Raw genomic sequence first — 22,518 nt, 5'->3', positions numbered from 1 at the left:
TGCAAGGTCTACGAGGCGGTCTTGTAGAGAGAGCAGAATAACAATCCTATTTTCCTTCAGAATTAGCCCTTGCACCGACGTGGACAACGCATCCTTCATGAGCGTGAAAGTTTGCATCGTCTTTTCCTGGTCCTCATCTAGCTGTGATTTTCCACTCACTGTGTTGCACCAACATCCTGTGAGAATCTTTTCCTTTATCAGGGATAACAATATGTTTCTCTCTCTCTGTCTCTTGTGCTATCTCCTGAATGGTTAGTGCTGTAGGGAGCACCTTGTTCACTAGATAATTGACATGTTGATCTGCCTTGGATGTCTGTGCTTCAACATCCACTGGGAGTGGAAAGTGGGAGAGAAAGTCAGCTGGATTGTTCTCCTGAAACAATGTTGAAGGAACATTCCCGGAGGCGGAGGCCCCACCGGGCTATTCAGGGAGGTATATTGGCATTGGGCTTGCCATAGATGGTGGTGAGTGCCTGGCTGTCGGTCACAACAGTGAATTTATTTCCATATAAGAACAAATGGTAGTGCTCACAGGCCCACACCACAGCCAGGCTTTCTTTTTCTGGCTGTGAGTAGGCACGTTCGACTTTGGGGAGACTCCGGCTGGCATAGGAGACAATGTGCTTAGGCGAGCTAGAGCCTTTTTATACATTGTGCTAGTATAGCCCCTAATCCCACAGGACTTGCGTCTACCGTGACTTCCATCTCCAGTTCCGGGTCATGTAATGACATGCAGGCGGCCAAGGAGATGTGAGACTTGGGGCCTCATTGCAACCCAGGCGTTAAGGGGTTAACGGTGCCGTAAAAGGTGTCGGCGCCGTTAAACCCTTAACGCCTGATTACGAGGTCCCTTTGCGGGTTGCACTTTAACGCCTGCTTTTAGCAGGCGTTAAAAAACCAACCCGCAAAGGGACCTAGGAGCTAATTAAGGCACCATAATTTAAGGTGCCGTAATTAGCGCCTTCCCCATTCACATTGAGCCCTATGGGGCAAAAATGGGAATGGGGAAGGGCCATGGCGGCATGGGGAATTACTGCCCCGCCAACCTCGGAATGGGGTGGCAATTCCCCATTCCGCCATCGCGGAGTCAGTAAGTTACCGGCATGGAACATGGTGCTATTAGCACCATGGTCCAACGCCTGGGTCGTAATGAGGCCCCTTATCTCCTGGAATGCGGCCTCGCACTCCCGGGACCAGAAGAACTCCTGTCCCTTTGCTGTGAGGAGTCATAACGGCGTGCTGATTGACGCAAAATAATGAATGTACTTCGTACAATAATTGGCCATCCCCAAGAAGGACCTCATTGCTAAGTTGGAAGACGGAGTGGGTGTGCCAACCAGCGCCTGCACTTTCGCCGGGTCCGGTTGCAGGCCATCACATGAGAAAACGTATCCAAAGAATTTGAATGTGGACTTGCTAAACTCACACTTATTGCGAGGCAAATTTCCTTGTTGTAGTACCATGCAGTGTTGATGTCAGCTTGTTGTGTGGCCCCAAATATTAAAATGTCATCACTGTAATTTAAGCACTGGGGAATGTGCTTGATGACTTGGTGCATCTCATTTGGAAAATGTCAGCGGCCGACGACACACCAAAACTCATCCGCTTGTATCTGAACAATCCCACATGTGTCGTGAACGTGGTGATATATCTGCTGTCCAGATGCAGCTCCAGCTGATGATGGCCTTTATTAAGGTCTAACTTGGAAAACACCTTGGCTCCATGCCGCAAGTGCATCATATCAATCATGCGGGGTGAGAGATGTTTCTCTATCGCCTGATTTGGCATTTGCATGCCTACGCATAGGTGTATTTCATAGCTGTATTCTCTTTTGGGCACTGGCACAATAGGGGAAACCCATGGCGGCAGCCCTTTTATGTGGCCTAAAACATCCTGGGCGAGTAGGGTTTGCAACTCCTCTTCAACTTGTACTTGGTTTTTTGTTGTTTTTTTTTTAAACATTCTTTATTAGAATTTTATAATGAAAGTCAAAAGTGATGCCATATAAAAATCAATGAATAAAACAGGTAGCGTGTAAATAATTTGAACACATATTTATACAGTACTTACAAGGAGCTCAAAACACAGAAAGTTGAGAAAAGGAAAGAGTGGACAGAAACCGGGGAAGAAAGAGAAGCAAAAGAAGGAGCCGGAAAGAGATAGAAGAAGAGACAGAGAGAGAGAAGGAAGAGATAAAGAGAGAAAGAAAGGAAAAAAAGAGAAAGGGAAAAAGGAGAAAAAAAACTAATTTTGAGGGAATTCACACGTACAATTCGTGGAAGACATTCTATATTGCAAAATATTTGTCTATTCTTTTCGATCTCTGGTAGCTTGCCTTCTCTCTACTCGAAAGAATGGCTAGATCATTGTTAGGAAATATTTCATATGTGTATGTAATTTTCCCTCCATGTGTCAACCCCCAAACTTTTTGCTGCTGTTTAGACACCACTGACTGACTTTGCCAGAGAAGCACAGCCTTCAGCTGTACTTTTCTGGGCTTTCGCTCACTTTTTATGGGGAAACAGACATGCCCTTAAGACAGTCAGTACAGGGAGACTTTGTTTCCCTTAGTCCTTTTCTCATGTTGCAACTTTTGTGCAACATGTAACAAGTGTGCACTGTATCTTACTATACAGGACACTTGGGTCTCTAGTCATTTATAAAGGCCCTAGATACTCTTGCTGGACTTTTTATGAACTGTACAGATGTGTCATGGACAGGACTAATGGCAGCTATCGTTTTGCATTATTTTTAACCCTTTTCTGCCATGTTACCCGTGTTAACAGCGTTTGGCACAAATAGGTGGCCTGGCTCCAAAATGGCCATGCCACGAGGTTCTTTGTCCTGTCCTTTGGCCATCTTGCCCTTTCACCTTCCCCAGGTCGAGTCGACCCGGGCCAGCCCTTATTTGGTCATGCATTTTCCCATAAATCCCAATGCTTTTGCGGCCTTCTGCATGCCTTGTGTGTATGCCTCCAGGATGTGGGCTGGGATGTCTGGTCCCAATACACATCCTGGGTGCCAGAGAGTCTGGAGTGTCTTGAATGCCTGAGACCACCGTGGTCTGTGATTGGTCCACGTATAGAGTGAGTGTTTGTAAGCAGATCTCCCATTGGGTCCTCTCCGTTTTGGTGCGAAGGAAACTTTGGATCAGAGGAGGCTGGAAACATCACTACCATGTCGATCTCCTGAGTTCTCACTGAACAAGGGATAGGATCCAAGTATCCTGCAACTATGAAGCTGAGCCGAGGAACCGCTGGTGACCCGCTGGAAGGTTTGGCACCCTGAGCCCGCTGTCGTCCTGTGGGACCCCTCTGCATCTGATCGTCCCAATTAGGACAGCTAGTCCCCCAGTGGGAACTGGTTCCTCTCAGGCACACCAGAAGACAAAGGACAGAGTTTCAGGATCCTCCCATGCTTCCTGTTCTCGCAGACACACTGGAACCTCAGCAGGCCACACAAAGGGTTCCCGCTGAAGACAAAATTCAAATCAGATAATCCCCTCCCAGGATGGTAGACGAAGGACCAAGAAAGAACAACCACACAACAAATGGCGAAAAAAAGAAATGAGCCACCATGTTTGGATAAAGGTGACCCTCCTGTGCATAGCCGTAGCTGTGAATACAGCCTGCGGTGGAAAATTGCACAAAAGTTGGTAGGCTATGTCCACTGCCACCAGCCATAACTTTAGGGTTGTTATCCCAGCACTCCACACAGGGTGGTGGGTACTGATCTCTCAAAAGTAAAAGCTAAGAAGGGTAACAGGTATCCCTCTAACCTTGAGAACAGTAGTTCTCCAGGAAAATAAAATAAAATAAAGAGGAGAGCCCAAAGGGTTCCAAGCAACACTGCACATAAGGTGCTGTGTGCTGCAAAAGTGAATCACAGATGCCTTTAAAAAAAGGAATGAAGGAAAGCATGACTTCATAAAATAAAGTAAAACATACAGAACACGGTTCCCATGATCAGAGCAAGAAACAATGAATGAGGGGAAAAGGTTCCCCTCTATCCGGAGAAATCAAGAAAAAACGTCCATCAGTCCAGCAAAAAGTGCTTGCGATCTCACTAGGAGATGGGATGAAGCATAACACTGATGCATCTCCCTAACACTTGCCTCCCAGACTAATGGACAGGAGGATCTAATAAGCGGAGGTAGCGGAGGCGGCAGCAGACTGGCAGTTCATGCAGGGCTCGCTGAGGTTGGAGGGTCTGGCTTTTTAAACTTGTGTAAAAAAAATAAAAGCTTAGATGAAGTCTGAGGATGATTGGTCCACGTATGGAGTGAGTGTTCGTGAGAAGATCTCCCAATGGGTCCTCTACGTTTTGGCGCGAAGGCATCTTTGGATAGGAGGAGGCTGGAAACACCACTACCATGTCAATCTCCTGAGTTCTCACTGAACAAGGGATAGGATCCAAGTATCCTGCAACTACGAAGCTGTGCTATTGGACCGGCTGTAATTCTCTTCCCCACAGGCATCACACCAGTAGCCTATAGCTAGCAAAATTTCCTACATGGGGAAAGTTGTTGCCACTCTTGTAGCAGTTGAGGCTTTCTTCTTGCATGTTTTATCAGACGCCTGTAGTTGGCACAGAGAAGACGGAGGTGCCTGAGGGATGGTGACCTTCACCATAGATTTAGCCTGTCTGCCGATAGCCATGTCGGCACTTGCCAACATGAGGATGTCTTCTAAGGATCTCCTCTTCTGGAGTAGCTTCTTGCGAAATTCAAGGGGCTCGCAGCCAGCAATCACCTGGAACCTGAAGGCCTCATCTGTGGAGTAATTGTCGAAATCACAGTATTTCACTCTCTACCTCAGTCTCATGACAAATAGGTCCAGGGTTTCACCCTTATCTTGAGTGGTAGTATGGAAAACGTGCCTCTCGTAGTCGATATTTCGATGGGGGTGAAATAAGCATTCAGAGAATCAATGACGTCCGTGTAGGAGACAGTGGTTTGGGGGGCAGTTCATAGACAATGTGTTGTACAGTGGGCCCCAGCAAATGCATCAAAAGGCCCCGCAGATGTTGTGGTTCTCACACTCCCAGTGCATCTATATAGACGTAGAAATCCAACAGCCATCAAACCCACCTAGGCCCCAGACTGCTTGTGTCTGTAAAGCTAAAGAGTGGAACTCTATGCAGCTGCACACGCTCTTGCTGTGGTTCATGTTGCACTGGTGTGATGGAGAGGGGGATGGGGTGGCTGGTGTGGAAGCAAAGGGCTCCTCAGATGACATTTTGGTGCCTCCTGACCTTGAAGCACCTCACCAGTAGCTACGAGCATGTATGGTATGTCATGGCTTGTCGGGCTGGCTTATGTTCACAGTAGAAATGATGTGTGCTCTCTTGGACACTCAATTGTCTGTCGCAAACTCAGCTAGAGCCTTTGTGCTGTTCCAGCACACACAATGCAATGTCCTCTGAAGCCGTTGTGCTTACCCAGCAAAGGTGATGTAGCAAAGCTGGCCCGTGCACGTGTAGCAGGCCACGTTTAATGGCAGCATCAGGGGATGCGCGGGTGGTGACAGCGGGGCAACCTCACAGAATAGACACACCTGCCGTATCAAGTGAGTGTGCGCACACCGCTGTGAGTCTGATGAGGTTGCGACATGCAGCGGATGAAGGATCCGATGCTACGTGAAGGCCGCGACCGGGTATGCTGATGGCAGGCACCTATCTGATAGGAAAGATTTCCATTATATGTGTAATTTTCCCTCCATTTGTACACCCCCAAACTTATTGCTGTTGTTTAACACTATAGTCTGACATTTCCTTCAGCTGCACTCCTCTGGGCTTTCACTCACTTTTTGTGGGGAAACTGACATGCCCTTAAGACAGTCAGTACAGGGAGACTCTGTTTCCCTTATTCATTTTCTGTGTTGCAACTTTTCTGCAACATGGAACAAGTGCACAATGTACCTTACAGTACAGTGCACTTGGGTCTTTTAGTTCTTTTCAAAGACCCTAGATACTCTAGTAGGACTTTTTAGGAGATGTGTAGATGTGTCATGGACAGAGCTTGTGGCAGCTTATCTTTCATATAAGTTTAACCCTTTCCTGCCATTTAAACAATGATTACCACGTTTGGCACGAATAGGTGGCCTGGCTCCAAAATGGCCATGCCACAAGGATCTTTGTCCTGTCCTTTGGCCATCTTGCTCCTTTGCCTTCCACAGGTCGAGCCGACCCGGGTCGGTCCTTATTGGTCATGCATTTTCCCACGAAACACCAAGCTTTCGCAGGCTTCTGCATGCCTTGTGTGTGTTCCCCCAGGATGTGGGCTGGGATGTCTGGTTCCAATACACATCCTGGGTGCCAGAGAGTCTAGAGTGCTGTGAATGCCTGGGTCCGTGATTGGTCCACGTATGGTAAGCCTGAATGTGAGCAGATCTCCCATTGTGTCCTCTTCATTTTGGCGCAAAGGAGATTCTGGATAAGAGAACCGTCCAAACAACCATACCATGTTGAACTCTGGAGTTCTCACTGAACGAAGGATAGGATCCAAGTATCCTGAAGCTAAGAAGCCGAGTCGAGGAACCGCTGGTGACCCGTTGGAAGGTTTGGCACCCTGAGCCCGCTGTTGTCCCGTGCGACCCCTCTGCATCTGGTCATCCTAGAAGGTCTGCGAAGATGCTTCGACCCATTGGAATAGTGGGATCAACTATTCTTGGCACCTTCATCAAAACCTGCAAGTAAGCCTTCTCGGAAGTGTCCCTGGGCCAACCAGTGGGCTGACCAGCTTACACAGGACCTTTGCTCTTTTTCCGCTGCTGTGCAAGGAGGCCCTCAAAACTTGGTATACTGCTAGCTCTGTGTCCATGGCACCCTCACACCGAATTGCAAACACTTGGCATTCCAAGGTCTGAAGTGAGACGAGTGCGCCAGGACCGGAGTAAACGCGGTTACCGTGTTGTCCAGCTGCGGCAACGATCTTCGCAAGTGTGCTGCATTTGTGACCCTCTTGCCCCTGAAGCCTGCTGCAGTGATTCTGGCCTGATCCATCCATCAGGAGTGGAGAAATCGCTGCTGTCCTGTTTGGGAATCATCGCTGTATCTTCGGAAATGAAAGCCGCAGAGATGCACTTGACCCTGCAACCGAAGTGGACTCGACTGGTGAAGTTTGGTCCGGAGTGCGCCGGGGGTCGGTGAGTAAACCTAACCCTAACTGGTGGCTCCTAGCGCCTCCATCCATTTTTACGCACGAGTGGCCTCTGAGGGCCCCTCTCCTTTCCACTGCTAGTGCGAACTAGCAAACTATTCCCGAACCTTAGAATCACCTCTACCTTCAAGTGGAGGTCCTCCCTGAATAGTGGGAATCTATTCTTCATCACCTCACCCACCTTCCTGAGCTGCTACAGCCCCCTAAAGAGACCCCGTTTTGCCCGTTGGAACAACCGCGTGCGCTTGCATTGCCTGTACATTTGAGCATTAGGCTCCTCTCTTCTTAGGGGCTGGACTGCCTCTTAGTTAGGAGTGGGTTTGATGCAGAAGGGCCTAACGACTACTTGCACTGCCTGTTTCCATCCCTTTTAGTGTTGTGTTGGTTTGATAGTATTGCTGTGATTATTCTACTGTGTGTTAAAGGTCTTGTAATAAATGTGCTTATATTTTAAATATACACCTGACTGGGAGTAATTTGTAAGTGTCCTTTGCTCTGTGTGCTCATTGAGGTCCTTCGGTCACCCTCACCCCTCCTGAGACCTAGTCTTGACTGCCTGCCATTGCTACTTTGATTGGTCTGGCTTGTCCAGAAGGTTACCCTGTTCCAAGAAACTAGGCTGGCCTTCTGAACCTCTGCCCACCAGGTCAGAGTTCAGAAATCCATCTTAACAGTATTGGTTTTCCTTTGTCGCCAGTGTTCTGTTCTATTCCCCCAGGACGCTCATGGATTTATGGGTGTTTGGGGCTCACGCAAAAGAAGACACTGCGACACTGCATTTGAACTTACAAGTACTTACTTTATTCTTGCCAGTCTTCCCACCGCCGTTTCAGGAAACACGAGTGACGTGTTTCCTGCAGACAAGTTGTGAACATGGAAAAGGGGCTTGCAGTACCCCAGACACTAGAACGCTACGTTTATGTAATTTGAAGCATTAAGACAACAGCAGGGGCTACAGCCCCCAATACAGGGTCGGATTGGCCGCTCGGCCTTTCGGCCCATGGCCGGGCCGAAATCGTCCCTGAGGAGGTGGGGGCCAGTTTCTGGCCATGCCTGGGCCAGTTTTGGAGAAAAAAAATTGTGATATAAAATATATTTTTTCACACTTTTTTTAAAAATTTCAAGAAGCCTTTCATCCTTCTTATGTCGATAAATGAGTCCCAACACAGGTTGGGTGATATTGTATGCATATTTGTTCTATAAAAAGAGCTTAAGCGTAAGTGCTATACAATAACTATCATTTGGCCTTGGACGTCTGCTTGGATTCACAGTAATTTAGTGTACTTAGAAACAATGCTATTTGATGCCACTTCCTGTTTTGTCAAGGGGTGAAAGGTCGTGTTTTATCGCTTCCGGATGTCACTTTGGGATGGGGTCAAATTACATCACTTCTGGTGATGTGATCAGAGGTCAAGGGACCTGAGGTGAGGGGTGGGCCACTTTTTTGAGGGGTGGGCTACTTTTTTTTAAGCAAGGTGTGGGCCACTTTTTTTGGGGTGACTGGGCCTATTTCTTGTCCCAGTCCGACCCTGCCCCAATATAGGTATTGCAGCCCTACTGAGATGTGTGGGCACTCGCACCTTAAAAGGACAGCATCTCTGCAGAGAAGTGCAAATAGCGTCCAATCAAGGTCTAGGAACCCTGCTGAAAAGTGCAGAAAGTGCCAGATCAAAAGCATGGCAGCCATGATGACAAGTGCTGGGTCAGCCCCAACAAAAGTAGTGCATTAAATCTAAAGTGCTGATAGCGAGGAATATGATAGAAGACGCTGAATGTGGAGTGCTGCACATTAAGTGCTGAATTTGAAGCACTCAATGTATGGTATTGAATGTAAGCAATGCAAATGAATGACTAATTGTGTCCCTAAACATGAAGGAGTAAAGTTGAAGTGCTGAACGTAACGATGCACCATGTTCTGCCTCCCGCTTTCAACCCCTCGCCTTCAGGCCCCCTACCACTCAACCCCCCCTCCCCCCATCACCCATCATCCCCCAGAAATCAGGATCATCACCACAGTAACAGGTTTTACGATTAGTGTTAAGGAGATCTCTCCTTTTTCATTACAGTTATCCCACCACACTTATGCCAAAGCCAGCCTCTGCACCGTTGCTTGCATTTGTAAATATTCTAAGTTTTAACCTGTTTCTCTGAGTGCCTTCCCCACTGGCTGAACCCTGTTCTTTCACCTCCATTTAGCGCTGTGTGCATCAACAATTTCCAAACCCCATTGCACTTCCCCGGCCTCCAATAAGACCTCATGTATAGAGCTTCCTGTCAAAGCGCTTTGTTCTCTCTACGAATTCAATGAATGAATGGATGAATGTGGTGGGTCAATCAGTGCCATTGATGACAGGGTTGAAGCCACCGCCTGTAGATTCTTGTGCAGACTCTTTGCTCAACCGCGGCCTACTCACTCTTTTTTGATCTTTCACTTGCAGGCTCAAGAATCACTTAACCCCAACAACCTGGAGTACTGGATGGAGGACATCTACACCCCAGGTTATGACTCACTGCTGAAGCGCAAAGAGGCCGAGTTCCGACGGGTCAAGGTGTGCAAGATCGCAGCCCTCATCGCTGCCGCTGCTTGCACGGTCATCCTGGTCATCGTGGTACCCATTTGCACAATGAAGTCGTGAGTTCGGCAGCAGTAGACGGGCGGGCACCTTCAGCATCCGTCGCCCGGCTGTGGCAGCGCTCAACCTTTAGGCAGAGTGGACAGTTGTGCCTAAGGGGTGTGACTCCCTGGTCGCTGGCACCAGATCTTACCCTATGGGAACAGGCCATTGAGATGGGCCAACACGCGCGACAGCCATAATATATTCTTCATATGCAATATCTTTATTTGTGCCAGCGACAAGGGGTTGGTGTTTGTGGGAGGGTAGAGGGGCATCCATGTTGGAAATGGCGGCGAGGCCTTGTGCAAGGAGGAGGTGGCGGCGCCAGGTGGCAAGAGTCAAGACATGCTCCCACTCTTCTGAATAGGACAGTGCCCTCCCTTGGTGCTTCCAGAGAAGAGCCCTGGGATCTTGGCAGCAACCCAAGAAGCCACGCAGCGCTCAGAAGCAGCAGCTGCACCTGCTCGAGTTCAGAGCGGCACGCAGCGGAAGTCCGCTTTCTATTACTCACGCTTCCTCGTGACGTGATCCTCATCAAAGAGCTTCGAGGAAAGGAAAGCTCTGTGCACCGAGCCAAGAACATGTCTTGCGCGCAGCAGCAAAGGGGCTCGTGCCCTCCGCAGGCCTGTGACTGGAACCTAGGAATCCTTGGCTGGTGCTGCTGACCAGAGGCCATCAGCAGCTGCCAAGGAGTACAGGAGGCGCGTGGGGGTGGGCAGGGACTCTGCGGGCGTGGGGGGACTGGGAGTGCAGCGGAGGAGGGAGTAAGAGAGAATTAGTATGCATGACGTGCTCAGCCTTCATTTACAGCATGGAATAGGAGACAGGAGGATTTCTAGCCCTTCACTGAACGACCAAACAGAGGGGGGATGGGTGTTCATTCTGCATCATGCTACCAAACACGATGCCACTCACGCTACCCTTCATCCTCGCGTTTGTGACCCCTTATCTTTCTCTAGCATGTTACACGTCATGTTAGCTTTCGTGTTATTCATGTTACTTTTCGTGCGATTCCCATTAACATGAATACTCATATGTGTGGTACTCTTCATTTTACCCGCAATGTTACCTTTCATGTTATTAGTCGTGTTTCTCTTTATGCAAGCCTCCATGTTACCCCATGTTATGGTTTGTGTTTCCCTTTTCATGCTGTCCCTATGTCACTCTCCCTGTGGTTACTCACGTTAACCCTGGTGCTAACCTTCTTGGAAATCACGGAGCCCTCGGGTTTGCGGAGGGTCAGTGACCTGGGGAGGGCAAACAAAGGGACAGTAACTTCCTCTGATGACCCTGATGAGGGGTCAGAGGAAGATGCAATGACTGACAGAAGTGCCAGCCAGCCTCAGCGTCACTGTGACTGGCTGGCACTTCTGTTCCTCTTGCCTGACATAATGGCAGGCGCATCTCCCGTCGTGGCTGCAGCCGAGGCGGGATGATGCGTCCCACCAATGTTGTTTGGGCCTGGGGGGCCCCGGCAGGGCCCCGGCTCAGCCCCATTTTCTGGAGACTGCCGGCGCCCAGCCCCGGCAGGCCCCGGCCCACGTAAAGCACTGTGTATGGGTAATAAGGAGCTACACCAGAGGTAGGGGTGTGTGTGTGTGTGTGTGTCGTGCGCGTGGGCTCCTGCATGGGGATCCCCAATGTGAGAGAAGGACTTTATACCCCAACATAGAAAAAATAATCTCATGGTATGGTTAAATCCAACTAGTTTGATCAGCTCCAAATTGACACAATTTGTGTAATTCCCCATTTATACTTAATTGGAAAAATATTAACATTTACAGAATTTCATGAACTCTTCAGACAAACAGAAAAAATGCACCCTAAATTTGGTTATGTTATATAATGTTATGTTACAGAGGACGAAAGGCACTGATGATGGGCATACCCTACTAAGTACAGGAATGTCCTATAACCAGGATGGTGGCTCAACACTCCAATGGTAGGATGCTTTTGGACAGGCTGAACTGGAAGTTATAAGATTAAGAGAACCTTTAAAGATCTGCATCACCTTGAGAAGCCCTTTGTCAAACCGAGACAGTGATGGGTTGAGCTGGGCCCATCAGTGGGGAGAGGAACAATTGCTGGATCTGCCCCACCAACAGTGGGGTCCATCTATCAATGTAAAGCTTTTCTCTAAGGTTAGCTACCTTAACTTTACAAATGCTGACTTCCACTTGAGGGATCGGGTTCACATAGACCAAACGGGCTAAGTCGCTCTTGATAACCCAATTCTTCGGTTCTATTAACACTGACTTAGTGGCCGGTCTCTCGTTGTATGCATGGCACAGGGTATTCTAGATGTGACCTGACTATAATACTGGACAGTGATCACATTACTTCCATGGCCCTATTTTCTATCCTGCTTAGCAAAATAGCACACGTCTTCCTATGAAAGCCGCAGATGCCCATAGTCTGCTCATGGTCCCCTTTTAGTCTTTTAGCCCTCCCAGACCTTCCTCACTGGCTTGCACGAGCCACCGTTTGTTACTCCGTTAAGTTTGAGTTATTCCTGTCCATAAGAGGACATGCAAACGTTAAACTAAACCGGATACAAGTCAACCTGTTGTCCAAGGGGGGGCAGCTGTACTGTGGAACGAGATTGTGATTGTTCCCGGTTTACTTTCCCTTTTTTCATGTAACCGGCCCAAATACAACATTGCCAGTCACTGTGATTGCTAAATCATAGGCAGCCCTCAGTGTGAGGCCCTGCCAATGCTCTTTGGAAGAATGTAAGCTGGTCTATATGTCAATGAAGAGCTAAGGAATATTATTATACACTCCCTGAAGGGAGTGGAGCGTGTAGTTCTCAGCGGATGAGGGTGAGATAATCCTCAACCAGTCAAATGAATGAATAACCCAAGCCAAACTCCTTTCAAAGTCTTTAGACGGAGAACATAAGCATCCATTAACAGCTTTCCATGTAGTTGATGACCATCTCCCATTGCTGCAAAACAATGTAGCCACAGAAAGCTCCTGGGTTCACCTGCAGATGGCTCAAAACTGAAACAGAATACAACAAAGCATTGTGTGTTAGGGCCATTTTTATCATGATAGCTTGTCAGGCAGGGGATGGGAAGACAGAGTAACTCTTACACCAAATAAATGAACCAACTCAGGAAGATGGCAAGTTCAACTGTTTTAATATCAATTGTCTAAAACAGGGAGTTACCACGCACATCAACGGAAGTCGCACAGCAATTTCTCTCAACGCATATTCCACTCAACTCAACGTTTTTCATAAAAAACATACTTATATAGTAAAGATTCATCATACGTGATGTCATACTACATGGCAAATAAGAAAACCCTATGGGGGGTTGTGGTAGGCTCAAGGGGAACATCTATGTATACTTTCTATAAGGGGTCTGGTTGTGATTGGGTCTCTACAGCCAGGTGGACAACTCATGCCTACCCCCAGTGCAAGTCATCTTCAACCCTTATTAGATACACGGTACATCATGGGCTCTCAAACCATAAAGCCCTTTATTATATGGCCCTCTACAATTGGTTGGCACGCTTGTGCCCTTTTGGAACGTTTGACTCACTAGCAGCATGTAAGCGAAACCCCAGGTCCAAGGAGGTAGACTGGACTGTACCTCCCCACCCAATTAGCCCATCATCTCTCATCACCCATGCCTTCTTCCATGAAGATTGTCTTTGAACTTGGCCTTGCAAAGTATCCTTGCTTCTGAGAATATAAGGGAGTGTGAGCATGTGCCTGGAAACTTTATTTCCATCCATTGCTCAGGTGACAGGAGACCACGATTCGGCCCATTTTACAGCATTTAATTGTCTTATATGGATAAAACTTGGCAGGCATGGTGTTCTTTCTTTGCACCTTAACAAGAGATGATTCGGTTTCTCACGTTCTCCATCTCCAAGAATAGATAACCAGCTCTTGGCTGCTTCAGCCCTGACATCAGGATAGACAGCTCTTCTGGAGTCTTCTACGGTGTTGACTAATTCCTTGCTGCGACACAGCTTCGGCTCTTCTTCATGGGGTTTAAGCTTACTAAATATGTGGCACCGATGTCTAGCTTCTGTATAATGGCGGCTCAGCCTGCTGTCTATTCACTACGCATAGCCAACTTCCATGATTACATAGTCTACTTCCGTTACTGCGTCTGTACAATTATTGAATGGATTGCATTTTCTGCAGTGCTCTTCACACGTGCAATCTTAATTTCACATATAAAAGTTTGCTTGATTCTTTACTTCATCATCCATCAGATTCTATAGGGTTCATACACTCTTTTCTTCATCCAGTCTTCTCAGTGCGCCACTCTCATTCTTGTGACGTCACCAACTCCTCTTTCTCTTATTTTCATATTCCTTCAGGGACTTCCTCCATGAGGTTGTCATCTCATCAGGAATGCATTTGAGTGTTCTTTGTGGATACCTTTTCTCAAAGGTTCAAGGTTGAATGGTCATATCCGCTGGTTTCAAGCATGGCGCAATTTCTGGCTTTCAGCATATAGGTGTGAAGGGGGTGGACTTTCATGTAGGGGCACTTGGCTGCTCCTCTAGAGCATAATAGAAGATTAATGTGCGGGACGCGGATATCATCAGTGAACGATGACGATAAGCTCCTCTCTGTCACACAGTGGAACACAGCAACAATACAATCCAGTAACCTGCTTAAAATGTACCCCAAGGCCACTGAACCAGAGGCGCAACAATACTGCGAAGACCACAAACTTTAGGTCAATATGAAATCAAAAATCTGGGATGCCATAATCGGGAGACCTGAAGAAGCATTCCTATAACCTGCCAACCTCCTCCAGGATCGAGCTCCTTTGTCCTGATTTCAACCACTGCACCTGATCTTGATTCTAGAGCGTAAAAGAATGACTGGCCGCATTCATCCCAGATATCTGAAAATCAGAATGCATCCCCCACCCCCTCAAAGCATCTTTGAACTGCCCAAACAGTCCTTTAACTGCTGAACACTGCAATAATAACTCCTCCTCAGGGACATCATCTGGGGTCGCCAGGGTTGCTACCCCTCTATTCTCCCTTGCTACCCCTAAAAAAAGTGTTTTTTTTAATGTAAACTCCTGGGCTGTGGCCAGCGCCATGTGGCTCTTTGTTTCTGGAGTAGCTGTCTTTCTTGTTCAGTCCTCTTAAAAAATACAGGGGGTTCCACAAGTGTAACAATGTGAACAGTGACCGTAAATAAGAAAGAATAGGAATAACAAATCATTTGTCATTCTAGAATTCTATACAATAATTACTATACTCATTAAAGGTTTATTTGAGGCAAACTTCAGGGAGTGAGTCACTGATTTTGGCTGTTCTTAAACACCTCAACTCAGGCTTTCACCCTTCTCAGGTCGATAAATGAGTACCAACACAGGTTGAGTGATATTCTATGTATATTTGTTCTATATAAAGCGTTTAAGCGTAACTGCTATATAATAACACATCATTATCATTTGGCCATGGACGTCTGCTTGCATTCACAGTAATTTGGTAATATCGGCCTATACACACTGATCTTACTGATACATATGGTGATCCATTCTTCTATGAAATGTAATTACATTATAGTGATATCTCAACCATATTTTTCATAGTGTACTTAGGAACAATGCTATGTGATGCCACTTCCTGTTTTGTCGAGGAGTAAAAGGTTGTGTTCCATCACTTCCTGTGATGTCACTTCGGGGTGGGGTCAAATGACATCACTTCCTGTGATTTCATCAGAGTTTAAGGGTTGTGTGATGTCACTTCCACTACCCCAGGCATTTTGGTGAAATAACGTCCCTGCTCCTTCTCTAAGTAAAAACTAACAGCGACCTTCAGGAACTTACAAACTATATCCCCCTTGGAAATCATCTATTCATCAGCACGAGCCAGGAATGTGAGGTCACAACATACCTGTACGGACTTGTGGAGTGCTATCACTTCATTCAGACCCATGAGGGGCACTAAGACCAGATTGATATACATTGGAGATGTCTCCACACCTCCCTAGAACAAGAAGATTCATCATGGAGATCCGCTTCCACCCATCCACTGCGTCAATTTCTCAGGCGCTACTGTGAGGTTATCCTCACTTTCACCGCAAATCACAGCAAGCAAATGAAAAAGGCATGTTCCAATCCAAAACAAAATGATGATCTTGTGCAAAGCCTCTGGGATTTTCACTGTCTTCGCTACTGCTCAACCGATACATATGCTGGCTGCCCCAGGCCATTTTTTAGCTCCAGCCACAACAACAATGCCCAGATTGAACTCCATCTTAGAGCTAGGCTGGGAGCCAATGTGTTACCACAGAATGCCTAGATCAACCATAGTTTGGGCTAAAGATGGGTTACCTATGTCTGAAAGGTGCTAATCAAAATAATGGTGGTAGGTGATGCCAATCAAAAAACAAATGTCCTTCACAGGGCAACGTCACTGGAAGAAGACCTGGTTCCATTAGAAATAGCGGCAAGCCAAGGCCTGCTCTTTGACTCCAAGCTCTACTTTTCCTGCCCAGGAAAGTACTTCCACCCAGTGCTGCACTTACATGTTTTTAAGTGGAAGATATACAATGCCAAGCCTAAAAATATGGATGTCATTCCACGTTTCTGGAATCCGGGTACTTCCACGCTTAAAGTTGTGGATGTATAGGATTTTTATTAGATAGAAATGGAAGTAAACCCTAATGTAAAAATGTCAGGTAGCATTCGACTGCCATCTGTTTTTCAAGTCAGAGAACCAAACGGAAGGCAGAGTAGAGTCCTGCTGTGGCCACAGTGAGTGGAATGAGGGTTTCCATGAAAGGTTCAAAGGAAATGGCGACGTCATCAGCATGTTTATGCTGAAGCACCAGATCTGGAAGTCATATTTTAAACGATCTCTGTGGAAGCCTCGGGCTTCCTAGCTCCTATTTTTCGGAAGCTGTTCTTCTCTTTCACTAGATTAAAAAAAAAAAGATTTTAAAAAAATCCCAAAAGGTCTTAACTGAAGTATTGCCCCCACTTGATTCCAAAAAGAAAATGAAACGGATCAGATTTATGTCCAAAGATCACTCAAAAAAGCGCGACGTTGCAGAGGGTCGCCCAGTGACGACGACTGCTCTTTCTCTCCTCCTACCCCCATGTCATTTTTGGAGGGGTCTCATTCCACACCCTTTTTCCCGCTGCATGGAGCCTCTACACCCGCAACAATTTTCCCTCCTCACAAGTCCTTTCTCCCTCGTAAAATGCATTCTCTCTGGCCCGCCAGGAAAAGGTGTGACGTAATGTGCGTCGGTCAACCTGCGACACTCTTGTCTGCAACGCGCTTCAGCCCTGTGGTCTGAAGTCCGCAATTTAATGCATCCGTTTCTACGTTTTGTCACATCTAATCTATGTAAATATGTATAGCGGCCTTCTGAAAAACAAATCCAAAAACCTCAGCGACTGCAAGAACAGGCATCTAGAAAGTTCTCAATTAGAGCAATCAGAAAAACATAAAAACCTGCTCTTAAATCTTTCTGATGACTACCAGTGGAAAGGAGGTTACAGTTCAAAGTATAGTGGATCATACACAGGTCCTTATGGAGCAAATGAGTGTGGTGACTATTACCTCTGCAGTGCTGAATTAAACCCCGTGGAGGCCCTTAGGCAGACCTCCTGATATGGTCTTTTTCTGCACCGCTTCATTTTGATCAGTTGTCGTGGGGCCTCTAAAAGGAGTAGGGCCCATAAGCCGGGGCCTACTTGGCCTAAAGGATAATCCGGCACTGTACCTCTCAGACCACGTGCAAATGTCACATGATCTCTCTCTATATGTATGTGTGTTTGTTTAGTTGCTTATATAGTGCTGGTGCAGGATGCCTGGCTCTGGAAAACTCTTGCCTAGCCACTGGAACCCCGGCCAACCTGTGTGTTAGGAAATTGCCCCTTCAAGAGGATCTATGTGATCATTGCGTCCACTATTATTACGAGGACCGAAAATGCCGACTTTTTTTTTAAACCCCCCTTACACCACATACATATGCAGGGGGAGACCCCCCCACCCTATCATATTACCATTATATTACACCCCTCCCCACATATATATATATGGTGTAAGGGAGGGTCTAAAGAAAAAAGTCAGCATTTTCATCCGCCGTAATTGGGAGGGCGACATTTTGGGCCATTACCCTTCAAGACAAACCTTCAGAATCTAATAAACCCCAAAATGCACACTCTACTCCCCTTCTTAGGGCATCAGACCTGACCACCCAAACACTAAGTGCCTTCCGCTTCTGAGCAGGTGAGTCACCATGTTGGCTCTACCTAGCAACCAGGCTCCACCGCATCTGTGAAAACAACCATTGGAGTCTTGTGAAGCAGTGGATGCTGATAGTGTTATCACCTGAAACAGTCACACTTTAACAAACGTATTGGGATAAAAACCCAGAAGGGACAGCAAAATGGCATGGTGTGCTCTATGAAGAAAATATATATATATTTGTATACTCTCTAGGTGGAAGGCTGGGTAGTGGGAACCCGGTAGACAGCAGTGGGTGGTGCTCCATGGAAGAATGTGAGGTAGGTTATGGTGTGTTTGTGTGTGTGTGTGTAGGTAGGAGGATGAGAAGATTGTGCAGTGCTACATAGATGAGTGTGAGGAAAGTTGTGTGGCACGCTGCGTGTGTGAAAGGATGAGTAACACGTCCTTAGGAGTTTGTAGTGCCAAGCTAGATGAGTGCGAGAAAAGGGTATTATCCCTACATATTATCGCCACCAAAAATATTGCCGTACATATGGACGTTTGTCTCGCCATAGGCGATATATATATATTTTTTTTAAAGATATTTTTATTTGCATTTCTTCAAACATGTACATCAGGACTCAACATGGTCCTTTCCAACCCCCCCTCCCCTCCCCCCTCCCTCCCACCAGTTTTGTCATCTTTGCTTAGACCCAGCGTCCCTTTGTTGCGTGTTTCTCAGCCTGCGAATAAGTCTAGGATACGGATATTGTGGGGGCACCATTGCAACATGTAATCGCTTTGCAGATAGTCTATGGCGTCTCCCCAATCCGTGGCGAACTTCTGTCTGCAGGGGCGTTGCTAGGGGGGGGCTAAGGGGGCTATAGCCCCTGATCTTTTGGTTGTAGCCCCGGATAGAACCTCAGGAGCTACAGCCAAAAGACTAGCTAGCCCCCAGTCCCAACAGTTCGAACATCAGCTTAGCCCCGGGTCTTTTCCAGACCTAGCAACTCCCCTGTCTGTCTGTCTCCTTGAATATTATACGTGAGTCTCTCCATTGCTACATAGGTCCATATCCTGTGAAGCCACTCCTGTGTGGTGGGTGGGGACATTTGTTTCCATTTTTGAGCTATGGCTAGCCACGCGGCAATGAGGAAGCCCATAAAGTTCAGTTTTTGTGTCTTCGTGAGGGATTTGTCACGGAGGGCCCACATGCTGCACATCCATACTTCTTCCCCTAAGTTAGCCGCCCCCTTGAAGATTGCCTGCATCTGAGTTTTCACGTCTCCCCAATATTTTTGCAGTTCCTTACAATCCCACCATATGTGTCTCCAACTTCCCATGGAGTCGCACCCCCTCCAGCATTTCCCTTGTGTCGTAAGGAACATTTTGTGGATTCTTTCCGGCGTATAGTGCCATTGGATCATTACTGTGGTCCAAGCTTCCCTCGTTTGTATCGCCCTTGTCCATTTCGGTATTATTTGCCACATGTAAGACCATTGATCCCTCGTTATCGGCTTCTCTAATGTTTTTTCCCACTTTTTCATATACTGCCAGGTGATGTTCTCTCCCTGGGCATTTAAGAACTTGTAGAGAGAACAGACACATTTCTTTTCACCCGTTTGAGTCATCATATATGTCTCGAAGGGGGTGAGGTCCCTTGTATAGGCGATATTTTTGGGGGGGGATAATTTGTGTGAGTGGGGGTGTCCCCCTCATATTTACAAATAATGCGGGGGTTGCAGGGGTGTCCCCCGCAGGGTCCATGGCTCAATATTGCTGCAATAATATGGCGATATTTTTGTGTCACGATATTTTTGCGGGGATATTAACACATGGAACCGAGAAAAGTTGTGATGTACGTAAAAATGTTGTGATGCACGTGCATTGGAAAGGTGAACAACTCTTCAGAAGAGTGTGCAGAACATTGTGGGTTTGTGTACACAAGTGTGTGGTATACATTGAAGTGGAAAAGTGGGTATCCCTGATCCATCAACGAGAGTGGTGCTGAGTGTATGAGTCTGTGCACAATCAGTGTGCACTGCAGGCAGAAGAGTGACTACCTTCCACACAGCAGAATGAGGACTCGGAGCATGAGTGAGAGGAAAGTTGTGGGGCTCTGCTTTGAACCGAAGAATAAAGCGTAGTGCAGCAAGTGAGATTGCCCCGAAAGATGTCAACACCAGGTCCCTCATTTCTGTGCTGATGGAGGACATGTCAGCAGGGAATGACCATAACACCTCATAAGTGTGTTTCCATGAGTCGTAACTCTACAGGGATGATGAGTGTGAGATGACAAGTAGGGCAGGCAAGGTGGAGTGAGGGGCCTCCACACTATCCAGTGGTTGTGGGTGGGTGACGAGGGGGGAGTCTCCACGCAGGGAAGGGCCGTTGGATGGATGATGGGGAGGACTGATGTCCAGCATTGAAGACCACGAATGACATGCAACTGGTCAGTGAGGGGGAGAGGAATCAGTGGTTCATTGTGCTCCTTCAAGGCTGTCACTTCACTAAAGGGTGCAGGCCAAAGTGAGGAATGGCGATAAAACCTGCATGTATCAAGTAACAGAGAGGGGTTGTGAATGTTCTAGTGCACCCATACGATGGTCCAAGGAGGGGGGCATGCTCAGATCCAGAGCCCAAAGTCACAAACACGCACACCTGTTGTTACCACTCTTGGACAGGATGAAGAGTAAGGAGAGCAGACAGAGTGTGTGTGAGTAAAGCAAAAGGGAAGGTTTGCAGAGGGAAAGGAGTGAAAGAAGAGGCTGGGGAGAGAGATAGGGGGGAGCAAGAGAGAAAGAACAGGTCAACCTCGGTAAACCGAAGACATGGACACAGATGAGAGAGACTTCTGCAAAGAGACAACCTAAGCGGCCGAGGGAGACAATGAAGGGGTAAATGCAGCGAGAGGTCATGTAAATACGAACAAAACAACGACAAAATGGAAGACTTCTCTACACAGCAATAGAGACCAACCACGTTCCTCATTGGGGTTTTGTGCCTTCTAGAATGGAGATAGATACAAAGCAATCTTTTTTTCTATATTTAAATTCAGAAGATCATTTCTGCACATTGTGTAACTTATGATTGTTCTAGAGCTATGCCTTGCTTTCTGTTGGTTCTTTTGCCATTGCTTGTGTTCTGCCGCATTCATCCAGGGTTCGGACTGCTGGAAATGGCCTCCTCTGTGGGGAATAGGCCACACACTATGGCTAGCCTGGGGGCAACCAAGATCTTGGCAGTGGTTGGATTCACAGCCTAGCGCCTAGAAGCTACTTTCCTAGCCAGCATAGTCAAGATGGTGCTTCTATTGGTGGGTCCACTATCACCTCCAGGTGTGCGTTGCATGCGCCAGAAACATTTAACCTTTGCCTTTTGATGGCTGGTGGAGTGGCTTGCAGGCCAGATTTCAAAGGTCATCCTTGAATTTGGTTTTTTCCGTTCCATTTTCATGTCAAAATATGAAGTTCTTGGGATCCCGTTATCTAAAAGGGCCCTTCCAATGATTCCAGTGGTGCCTCCAACCAGCCAACAGATTCTGCCCTGAGTTCTGTTCAGAGACCTTCCTGCCTGGGAAGGCGGTGCCTCCTGGCAACGGGAAGCTGCCATCTCCTTTCCAGAATGTTCTTATACTCACCCCTAAACAGAGGGCCAGTTTGGAGGTGGGAGTAAACACGACGCCTCTGCGTTCATAGGAACGCGAGACTCTTTTCTAGCCCGACCAGGTCCTTCGGGAATGTTCTTAGCTAATGTTATTGAATTCTCTGTAGAAATGTGCATGCGTTATACTGACTTATTTACACATGTAGAGGCGCCGACAAGACTGTTTCCGCAGGAAGCCAGCAAGCGCGTGCAGTCTCGCGCGCCTCGACACGTCTCTTGACATCGTCTAGGGCCAAGCTCACATTGGCCACTGTGGTACGTTTACATAGCTGTTGCCACTGGCGCACACATGGAGCCGGACGACTTACTCCACCGGTGACTTTTTACCAGGCTCGTGGTTTTGTGATGAGCCTGCAAGCAACGCCGGCAGGGACCCGCCACAGGAATGTTTAAGCTGGCACTGCAAGGACAGAGCAGGAAGCCAGCTACCGAATTCTTAATTTTTATACAAAAAGAATAGCGATAAAGTGACCATTTATTCCTAGCTGTGATTAGAAGAATGTGCCCAACGGGGCCTTGTAAGTCAATAAACATATTTACCTCTTCTGTGTCCTTTCTTCGTGAATGCAGCAGAGGGTGGACGCAGAGACAGCTGGAGATTGTCATCACTGTACAGTGGAGGGGCGGCCCCCTCTGTATCACTTATCGCCACCCCTCCCGTGATAATACAGTAGTCCAGGGGTCTGCAACTTTTGGCTCTGCAGAAGTTTTGCACTACAACTACCATCAGACAAGGGTCAGGTTCTTTAAAAAAATAAAGTGGGTTGACTCATTAACATATGCGATGGGATGTGATGTCACCAGAAATTAGCATATCAAAGTGAAATATGCACATTTCATTCAATTGGCTTTGCATAACCATGCAAATTGCAGGGGACCAATGGGCATTTCCCTTTCATAAAATCA

At 47.3% G+C, this 22,518-nt stretch overlaps 1 protein-coding gene across 1 annotated transcript in view; it reads left to right on the top strand.

The window, feature by feature from the left end:
* Positions 1-22,156, top strand: part of MINAR1 (membrane integral NOTCH2 associated receptor 1) — a 359,960-nt gene extending 337,804 nt beyond the window's left edge. The window contains exon 4 of the mRNA XM_069624180.1: positions 9,598-22,156. Coding sequence (XP_069480281.1) covers positions 9,598-9,795 — 198 coding nt within the window. The 3' untranslated portion in view covers positions 9,796-22,156. The remainder of the gene's footprint in view (positions 1-9,597) is intronic.
* The last annotated feature ends 362 nt before the right edge of the window (positions 22,157-22,518 follow it).

Source organism: Ambystoma mexicanum, chromosome 11 (assembly GCF_040938575.1).
Source record: "Ambystoma mexicanum isolate Mex_15411 chromosome 11, UKY_AmexF1_1, whole genome shotgun sequence".
Taxonomy (NCBI): Eukaryota; Metazoa; Chordata; class Amphibia; order Caudata; family Ambystomatidae; genus Ambystoma; species Ambystoma mexicanum.
The sequence above is the reverse complement of the archived record's forward strand: the minus strand, read 5'-3'. Positions and strand labels throughout refer to the sequence as shown.